At 31.0% G+C, this 10,463-nt stretch overlaps 1 protein-coding gene across 2 annotated transcripts in view; it reads left to right on the top strand.

The window, feature by feature from the left end:
- The first annotated feature begins 537 nt into the window (after window positions 1-537).
- The window catches only part of LOC108732657 (acanthoscurrin-1-like), an 11,401-nt gene continuing 1,475 nt past the window's right edge, over window positions 538-10,463 (top strand). The window contains exons 1-5 of one of the 2 annotated variants that reach the window (XM_018463571.2): window positions 538-640; window positions 5,841-5,871; window positions 8,109-8,196; window positions 9,233-9,346; window positions 10,302-10,400. In XM_018463571.2, the coding sequence (XP_018319073.1) occupies window positions 566-640; window positions 5,841-5,871; window positions 8,109-8,196; window positions 9,233-9,346; window positions 10,302-10,400 (407 nt within the window). In that variant the 5' untranslated portion in view covers window positions 538-565. Of the gene's footprint in view, window positions 641-5,840; window positions 5,872-7,384; window positions 8,008-8,108; window positions 8,197-9,232; window positions 9,347-10,301; window positions 10,401-10,463 lie in introns of those variants that run through there. The other variant, XM_025976098.1, reaches the window with a different exon arrangement.

The raw sequence follows: 10,463 nt of genomic DNA, 5'->3' as shown, positions 1-10,463 counted from the left end.
GTGATGTCGTAAATAAACACATTTTTTGCGCTTACATTGCAAACGCTGGCTGAACCCTACGAGATAGATCAAAATAATGTACTACAATATTGTACATCTTAAAAGGGTCTACAAATAAGTCCGGGATGGTATATGTCTATCTCTTAGGGATAACCCACAATAACCATTTTTATCCTTTACTTTTTATGAGAAATAATGACTTATTTACGAAGCGATTGTAGGCAATACAGCATTAATTCTTATCCAATTAAGTACCTTAAATACATTGTGCATTTAATATAGATTGCATTGCAGCATTGCACTCGTGCGAAGCTGAGGCGGGTCACTAGTAAAAAATAAAACTCAAATAAAAAAAACAGTTTAACCTTAGTGAAGAGTCATTCTAATTATTTAGGCGATCCCAGTTATTTATTCGTACGTACGAGTGTGACGAAAACTGCTTTTTAATCCCACCTATCCCGTGAGTCCTGCGGGGTAATGCGACGATAAGCTCAACAGGTAAGGTATAAAAAGGGAGAACGATGAGGACCGCAACAAGTTTGGTTCATGCTCATCGTTCCCCAAAATGCTGCCCAACAACAGAACTTCAGTCATCTTCATTTTCGCAATTTTTTGCGCTTTAACCCACGGCTTCCCATCGGCAAGTACATCTTTTTATATACATATTTCTAATTGTTGTTACATACATACGTAATTAAAGCCAAATGTTTTAAATTTTTAATTGGTACAGATTCTTACATACCTAGTATCAAATTTATTCTATTAAAAATATTATGATTACCTATTCGGAATATATTAATATTTAAAAAACAAAATATTTGAAAAGTTGGCAATTAATATCAATATATATATGATATACCTACTATTTTCTTGTTTATTTTTGGTTTATTATAAATTGTTGCAATTGCTACTTACTTACAGTTTTGTGTAAAAATTACTTATATTCATATTTTAAACTATACGTATAAGTCGTTTTAGGGATTGGGGGACGGGGGGGAAGGGTATAGGCCGGACTTCTTACGTAAAATAAAAGCCCTTTTCTTCATAAGTTAATTCAACTTCAAAAAGTTGAGATAATACTGAAAATTAAACAATGGATCGCTAATTGAATTAATATTGAAAATTAAACAGTAAAAATAAACAGCCCCAAGGGCAATTTTCTTTGAAATTTATGTCTAAAACCAGACCTGGATTGATAAAAGTTAAAAATATCTACGATTGATTTTATTACATTTTTCTTTATAGTTAATTATTGTTCTTTCATTTACTTAAAACAGTTTTTCACGTAACATTATTATTTTATTTAGTCAGCGATTCAAATATTAACTTTTCATTAGTAATTCCAATTTTCGTTTTTTTTTTATTACACAATATTTTTGAATTCATATTATTATTTCAACAAGTATGTTTTGTTTGTAGCCGAATTTAATTGATTTTTGAATTTATTTAAAAAAAAAAGCAGTAAATAATAGATGAAAAACGTATAAATTAATAAATTACAGTTTTAAAAAGAACAAAGAAAGTAAAATAGTGTTAATACGTTAAAATTATTTTTCATTACAGTTGATTAACAATTTAACAATGATGAAAGTAACTCGCGAGCAATAAATAATAAGATTTCAATTTATTTCTGTTTTAAAGTGTATTAGAATATATGTAGATTGTATTTGCATCTAGTATGCATTTTTTTATAGTAGACGGTATTAAAAAAATGTTTTAAAATTCTAGCATTACCCTTAAGTTGCTAATCGAAATAGTTATTAAAACTTTGAGGAAAAGTTCAAAGAGATTAATCGGAAATGCAAAGAAAATCCTTTCGTCAGATATTGACGATGTAAAATATATAGTAAACACGAATTAACTAAGAGTTACATACATACATTATGTATTATATTGGTAAAAATACTTGTAGATTACCTGAGCGATTACATACCTTATAATTTTTAAAATTACATTGAGTTTTTGTACCAACTTTTCGGTATTTATAAACACTGAAGTCTCAAAAAGGGTTTAGTTTGATTTTTTAAGATTCTTATTTTAAATTTTAATTACTATTTTTAACACTTTTTGTCACCAATACATTAAAAAGATCATTATTATTATAATTGTTATGTATAATACAATCATAATTAATCATAATAGTATAGGTAAAACTGATCTGATATAATTATTATTTATTGATTAATGACCAATCAATCCATTGATGCATAATTATAGGTCTTCTATAATAGCAATGGCGATTTATACAGATTGTAGTAAGGGTCAAGTATAATTAATCCTATATTGTATACTGGAATATAACCACTGTGTATGTATGTACTTTATTATCTAAATAAAGTAATTAAATAAGAACGAATAAGGACATTCTCTATAGTTGGAAGCATTAAAAATAATTTCAATTGAAAGTATTCATTGATGAAAAATATAACTATAAGGACTAGTGAACTCGAAACTGTTAACACCATTGCTTCGAGTGGCCGAAATTCACTTTTGTGAACAATTTGTTTAATCACTTTCTTTGTGTTAAAAATTGTTTTGAAAATTAAAATTAAAGAAATTGTTTGTAAATAGGTATGCAACACATTGTACACTTCAGCATAAGAAATTGCTGACAGTAACTACGTAATACTACTTTTCCCTGTGCTGACAGCACTTATAATTTCCTTTGTATATAATATTTATCTGATTTTTAAGCTTAATATTTTTGAAAATTTTCTTAGGTATTTGTCTGAAAAAAAAAACATTTTTTATTGATAGATAAATACAAGATTACGGTCGCCAGTCGCGTTAGTAAAGTAGTAAATGTTGTTGATTACACTCATCTCCACCCTTCTGTCTTCAGGCATCCTCCAAGGGTTGTATTTTACTGGTCAGTTCTTTTGTTTCCGTATTTATATAAAAGTGGTTTAAATACCTAACTCCCTAACCCAACCAATACGTAATTAATATACCGGCTAATTAATTTATATACTGATCGTTTAGAATTTCTTAATTTTTGTTACATACCTGCAACACAATTTTCAAAATTGTGTACGTATTATATCTGTCTATGTAAATATACTTCGAGTTCTTGATTCTTTAGAATGTTTACAAAAGAGAATTTGTAGTAAATTCTTAATTATGACAGTAAAATGCTTAATTGAAGGATCCACCTAAAAGATTGTTTTGTTTGAAAAAAATTTAATCTCCACCCTTATTCCTTTATAACAACCGTGCAGCTATGAAATTTTTACTTGATATTAAGATTACTTTAAACAGAAAAGCATCGTGCTTCTTAAATTAAAAATTAAATCCAATTAAATTGCAGTAAGCCCCTTAATCTTGGCATACTGTTGTTTGAGTGAGTATTAACTGTGAAATGTACGGAATGATTATGTACGAAAACTAATGAATGAACGAACAATGTGCTGTTCCCAGAAATAAACTGATTTTTTATCAATATAATTACACTAATTGTTGTTTACAACATTCTTCTTTTATTTTTACTTCAAAATCTTCAAAATTTTTATCAGTCTCCTTTAAATTTAAACGTAATTCAATTTTTACATATTGTTAGATTAAAGAATTTTTTACGCGGAAATTTTGAGGCCTCTTACAAGTCTGATTGTTTTTTCTCTTTGTCAGAACTGTTAAGAATGCAAATTACAGCGTATACATAAACGAATTTGCTTTTTGTGAGGTCTAAATTTTACGGAAAAATGACAGTCAAGGAGGCGTCAATTCGCATTTAGAATTTATAATGGACTACTTACATAAATTAGGACGATATATATACATAAAAAAGATAAAGAAACTCCATGCACTTCTTTCTATCTTGAGCCAATCATCGCATTTCTTAAGTACCCACAACAACCTACGTGCGTCTTTCGCTATTCCTAAACAGTAATCTAATTTGGGTGCCCCCCCTTAACTCCTGCTTCTGCTTCTAATACAACATTAACTAGCCCTTCATGTTTTTTTCTTATTCACTGAAGATTACTGAAGACCGCACTTTGAACAGAACATTCATCATCATAAGGTCGTCAGTCCTAAGACTGGTAGGACACGTACCTCCACTCTTTCCTATCCTGAGCTAAACTTCGCATTTCCCTAAAACTAGAACAGCCCACATCCTTAACTATTTGCGAACAGTAATCTAATCTAGGTCTACCTCTACCCCTCCTAACTCCCGTTTATGCCTCTAATATGTCTCTGACTAGACCTTCATGCCTGAGAAGGTGTCCTACCAACCTATCTCGCCTATTTTTTATTGACTTCCATAGAGTCCTCTGTTCTCCTGTTCATTCCAATACCTCTTCATTTCTAACCTTTTCTACCCACGATATCGTCATCATCCGCCTATAACACCACATTTCGAACGCTTCTAACCTTTTCTTTTCCGCCGCTCCCACTGTCCATGTTTCGCACCCGTACAACGCCGTGCTCCAAACATACACCTTTAACAACCTATTTCGAATTTCTAAATTAACCGTTCGCGGGCATAGAAGTGACTTCTCTTTTTTAAAGGCGACACGACCCTGCGCTATCCTCTGCTTTATATCCCTACTACTCCTTCCAACCTGACTTATCTGACTTCCTAGGTATCTAAAATCAGCCACTTTCGTCTCCTATCTTTATGTTCGCTTTTTCCGTACATTTTCTTCCCTTGCGTACCAGTATTTTAGTTTTACTTTTATTTATTTTCATACAGAACATTACTGAATCTAAATCGTGATAAAAGTTTTGTACCAATTTTTAACATCTTCAATACAAAGGACTTCTAAATTGATCCACCTTGTAGTGCATGATGCAATAAACATCTAAATACTGACGTCTGTTGTGCCACAACTTAATAGATTATTTCTAGCACAATTTCGTTGTTCTATTTGATCAGATGTAATAGGGAGACGGGGTGCGGGCCAAAGAAATCAAAAAGGCTTTGAGTAAACAGTCTCGATCGCTCGAACTCATTTCACCTGTTGAACATTTACCTAAACTTGAGTTCGACATCCTAATTAAAGTGAAACCATTTTTCCTTCCTTGTTCTTTTCCCGATAGTATTGACTTTAGTTTAATTGAAACAGGTAGCTTTGCAGGCAGAGGCGAAACGTGATATTTTAACGAAAAAGTGATGCGATGATAGAGAAAGGCCAACAACTCTCATAGACAATTGAACTGATAATTAATTAATTATGAGACTCCTGTCTGTTGTTGGTATTAATGGCAACAAAACACATGAACCATTGGTCCATAAATAATTGAAATAGTACTTTGGGATCGTCCTTAAAGGACGTACACCCGTATGGGGGGAGGGGGGGCTAGGACTTTTGGACGTCCTCAAATAACTATGTATTAAAAAAATTGTATCAGCAAATATCGCTATATTATATTACAAAAACATAATAAATTTTAAATATTCCGATATAATAAATGTTTTTATTTAATTTTCATATGTACTGATTGTTAAAATAAATGTATATTTCAATATTAATTAAAAAATTGAATATGAAACAAAGTTATTTCCTGTTAAATAATTTTATTTGCTTCAATACCTTTTTTTTAAATTAGGGAGTGTTTGCAATTTGTGACGTCTTTATAAAGGGGGGTAATGAAAATGTAACTTTGTGCGACCCCAAGGGAGGGGAGGGATGAAAATGTCGAAAAACAGTGGACCCCTTTCTTGCGTCCTCCCTTCCTTTATAACAATATACAGTCCTAAACTCCTTGCGACTATGTCAAATTACACATAAAAAACGTATGAAATGTAACTGTATTATTAGAAATAGAAATGTATCGTTAATTCTTCTTATTAATAACAATTTATTTCAAAACAGTTACATTAATTTATTATTTTTTTGCAGGAGTTAAACTACCAATGGCCTGAAAATAGTGGTGAGTTAGTTGTATGCCGAAAACAGAATTAAAAATGAGAAGTAATTTTACTTTTCTTTTGTTTTCTACTTCTTATATTACAAAAAATCACAACGTTTTGCAAAAAAATGTGCTTTTTTGTATATTTCGCAAACAAAAAGCAGCTTTAATTAAATACAGTCTTACAAATCTTAGCTACATTTTATAACGCGTATTTCTTCCATCAGAAAATAGTCTCAGTCGGGTTTTGTTTGCGATTTATCATTGTACATACACAATAATGTTAATACTTTTACACTATTCTTGTCTTATAGAGACGCTTTGTAAATCGCTGGTTTTTTGTAAAGTTTAAGTGCAATAAAAACATTGTGTGTGCGAAAAAGGTATGTAAATATTTTTGTATATAAATATTTTTGTATATAATATAGATGTATATTTTATTTTAATGCTTTATGTATGTGCTTAAACAACTAGATTTGTCTAGATGTCCTAAAAACGTGTCTGAGGTCATCGACGATTACATAAAACTAATTTTTCTGTCCTTCGGGAACAGTATTTTTTCCTGGATAAAAGTACCCCTAACAATGTGTATACAAAATTTCATGATAGGTTTTACCCGCGGCTTCGCTCGCATTGATGTCCTAAATACATATCAAAGATCATCTACGATTACATAAAACTAATTTTTCTGTCCTTCGGGAACAGTATTTTTTCCTGGATAATCGGTACCTACTATATGTGCTTTTTTGTACCCTTAATAATATGTGTAGAAAATTTCATGATAGGTTTTACCTGCTGCTTCTCTCAAGTTAAAGTCCTAAATACGTCTTAAAGATCATTGACGACTACATAAAACTAATTTTTTTATCCCTTGGAAACAGTATTTTTTTTCTGGATAAAAGGTACCCTATGTCCTTTCCTGTACCCCTGAAAATATGTGTAAAAAATTTCATGATAGTCACTTGAGTATTTAAGGCGTGAAATTGTAACAAATAAACAAACAAACCTATATTCACATTTAGTTAGAATGAGCACACAACTGTGAAGCTTTAACATCTAAATTTTCTTTTGGTAAAATATTACCAAACGTTACATCTAATAAATTTATGCGAAGAGAATTACTTTAAATTACTTTAAATAAAAACAGCTCATTTGGTTCATGTCTGCTTGAATTAAACTGTTCTTGTTTAATTCGAACCCTTTTATCCATGGAGGTCACAGTTCTCACTTAATTACTGGCGAAGATTGTTACCAGTCGAAATATTACAGGAAAATAATAAGAGAAAGATAATAGTCCTCCTAATGCAAAGAGCTTTCCATTTTGGTGAATTCAAACTTTTAAAATGGACAATAAATGAAACAACTTGCAGATTAGTTTCAATGCTCAGTGACTCTAACTGCTTTAAATATTTTGTTTTTATATGATTGATTTGTATTGATTTTGTTGTAGTAGTCTTTGTTGCTTATACATCTCACCCTTTAAAAATAATTAAGTGTAAGAATCATCGATTCAAATGTTGACGATCTTTTCTAGAGAAAATAAAAAATCATGAAGAATTTTTGGATTTCATAAGGGGTGGAGGTATTAAGGAAAGAAGCCTGGATAGTATTGGAGGAAGCAGCTTGCTTGGAAGGAGTTTGGACAGCATTGGAGGGGGTAGCCTGCTGGGAAGAAGTTTAGACAGCATTGGAGGGGGTAGTTTGCTAGGAAGAAGCTTGGATAGCATTGGAGGGGGTAGTTTGTTGGGAAGAAGTTTAGACAGTATTGGAGGAGGAAGTTTGTTGGGAAGAAGTTTAGATAGCATTGGAGGAGGAAGTTTGTTAGGAAGAAGTTTAGATAGCATTGGAGGAGGAAGTTTGTTGGGAAGAAGTTTAGACAGTATTGGAGGAGGAAGTTTGTTGGGAAGAAGCTTGGACAGCATTGGAGGGGGTAGTTTACTAGGAAGAGGTTTAGATAGTATTGGAGGGGGCACATTAGTAGGGAAAAGTTTAGACAGTATTGGAGGTTCTGGTTTATTGGGAAGAAGCTCAAACCACATTGTCAATAATGGAAATTCTAAAGTTATCAAGAAAAAATAAACCTGCCTTTTCTTTTCTGTTTTGAAAATTATTCTGTAATTGTTTTTATCACCAGGAAGTTAAATAAATAAATATTCTTTTCCGCAATTTTGGTCATTATTTTTGTATACCTACCAAAAAACACTTTCTGCAAGTAAGGCATGTTACGAGAATTTTTGCCTTTTTCAATAATGTTTTAGATATATTTTTCGACGGAAGGCACATTAGGACGATTGATAGTTTAACAGGAGAGTCCTTTGGTATGGCCAAGAGACTTGAACTAATAAGGTATTGTATAAATAAATTATTATATGTGTATACGTAAATATTTTGTCCAAATAAGTGTAAAAAAATCACTTTTAGAGTTAGATTTTCAAAACCTTTTTTAAGAATAACAAACCTACTCCTCTAGAACCTAAAATAAAAGTAAAAAATACCTATTACAACGTTCTTCTTCAAATAGATAGCCTTTTAAAAACGTCGTTAGAAAATAATTTTTGTAGCAGCAACAACAGATAGCTCAGTTAATTTTTTTTACATGTGCTATAAAAAAAGTTAGAAATACATGGAATCGCACGGTGATAATAAAGCAGAAAAAGGGAAAATTTACGATATAATTACTTCAAGTTCTGAAACAATTTTGCACGTTTTTGTGGATATAAAACTGCTAAATACTCACAATAGGTAATAAAGGTAACTTTTGAAACCTGAACACCCACAAGTACGAATAAAAAAAACATTATTTGACCCTAAAAGTGGGTAATTAAGGAGTTATTTTCAATTTTTTATCATCATCACAAAACTATCAGTCTGAAGCACGTAATTACTTAAAAAAGTAGGAACAAATATTAGGAAGGAAGTATGCAGGTACATACATTGTCATCCTTACTTTTTAATTTGTGAATACGACAGGACATATTTAGGGTTAGCCATATAGGGACAAAAGATAAGCATGCTTATATTTGTATATGACATAGCAGGAGGAGTTAGAATTAGCTATAAATAAAATGAAAGTAATTATAACGAAACAAAATTTATTAAACACTTGGTACATATCTCACTTTATATGGGTTTAATTACAAGTAACACTCAGTATAAGATAGAAATGAGGAGTTATTAGAAAGAGTAGGAAAATGGATATCAATAAGAAATAGGTTGATAGAAGAAACGTAAAGGGCTAGTTAGAGACATATTCGAAGCAGAAACAGGAGTTAAAAGAGGTAGAGTTTGAGCTAATTACGTAGATAACGAAGATTGGGTTAAGATATAAAGAAGTGTGGTGTCCAGACCTTATAATGATGAGTTAATTTGTTAATTTATTTAGAAACCAACGGAAACCTCAGTCAAAAAGTAGACGAATAGTCAATAATTGCTGTGACAGTTTGCTACCAGGAGGGCCATTTGGTAAAGGGAAAAGAAGCACTGATGCCTCATCCAGGTAACGTTCTTACGTGTTACAAGAATAAAACCATTTTATCTTTTTAAAATGTAATTCTTGTGAAATATTATAATTTCTATATACTTATGCATTTTTAAATATTTTGGTAACATTTAATGAGTCCTTTCGTTCCCGTTATTTTTAATTGCATTCAAAGTCTGTAGAAATAGTGTACGTTTTTAATTTATATATTTATTGTTAATATGCAATGCTGTTGAGTTTACTTTTTTATCAGCGACTTAGCAATTACCTTGGTAAAGTTCATAAATGGTAAGCCAAATATGGAGATATTGGAACAGTCCAGAGCTTTTTGTATCTATAAAATTCATTTGGGTAACAATGGTAATCAATAACAAACTTAAATGGGCATAAAAATGTACAAAACATAAGTATGTGTTGTATTAGCAATTACCCTGATAAATTTCATAAAACTTGAGCGAAACATTGGGATATTGGAACAGTTCAAAGCTTTGAAAAATTGATTTGGAAAAGACAAAAGTAATCAATAACAAACTTAAATGGGTCTAAAAATGGACATTATACAAATATGTAACATATTCTATCAATGAATTAGCAATTACCCTGATAAATCTCATAAACAGTGAACGAAACGTTGGGATATTGGAACAATTCAGAGCTTTTTGATTTGGGAACAATGTTACTCAATAAAAACTTAAAAACTATACAAAATACGAAGGTGTGACATATAGGAACAGGCCCATGAACAACACCTAATTGTTAGGGTTTCATTTTTACGAATTAACCACAGAACCCTAAAATCATTTTATCAATTTTCGTAATAAATATTGAAAATATACCCAACATTCTTGACCCATCTTGGAGGAAGATTGATTTTTTCCGTATAACGACGCACTCTACCTCCACCATCCCCTATCAATGCCATAATTATCAATTTCTCAATGGTGTTATTGTATTTCAAATTCTTTTTTTATAGAACGGCGTTAAAATCATCAGTTGAAGAAGTTGAGAAACAGATTAAAACTTCAAGAGAACTTAGCAGACCTTTGAGAACACCTGGACTGGATTCTCTTGGGTGCGTATACTTTATTTTATTTTTATTTTTTATTTGATTTTTATTTTTATTTTTCTTGAATCA

This window comes from Agrilus planipennis, unplaced genomic scaffold (genome assembly GCF_000699045.2).
Source record: "Agrilus planipennis isolate EAB-ADULT unplaced genomic scaffold, Apla_2.0 scaffold71, whole genome shotgun sequence".
NCBI classification, from domain to species: domain Eukaryota; kingdom Metazoa; phylum Arthropoda; class Insecta; order Coleoptera; family Buprestidae; genus Agrilus; species Agrilus planipennis.
The sequence above is the reverse complement of the archived record's forward strand: the minus strand, read 5'-3'. Positions and strand labels throughout refer to the sequence as shown.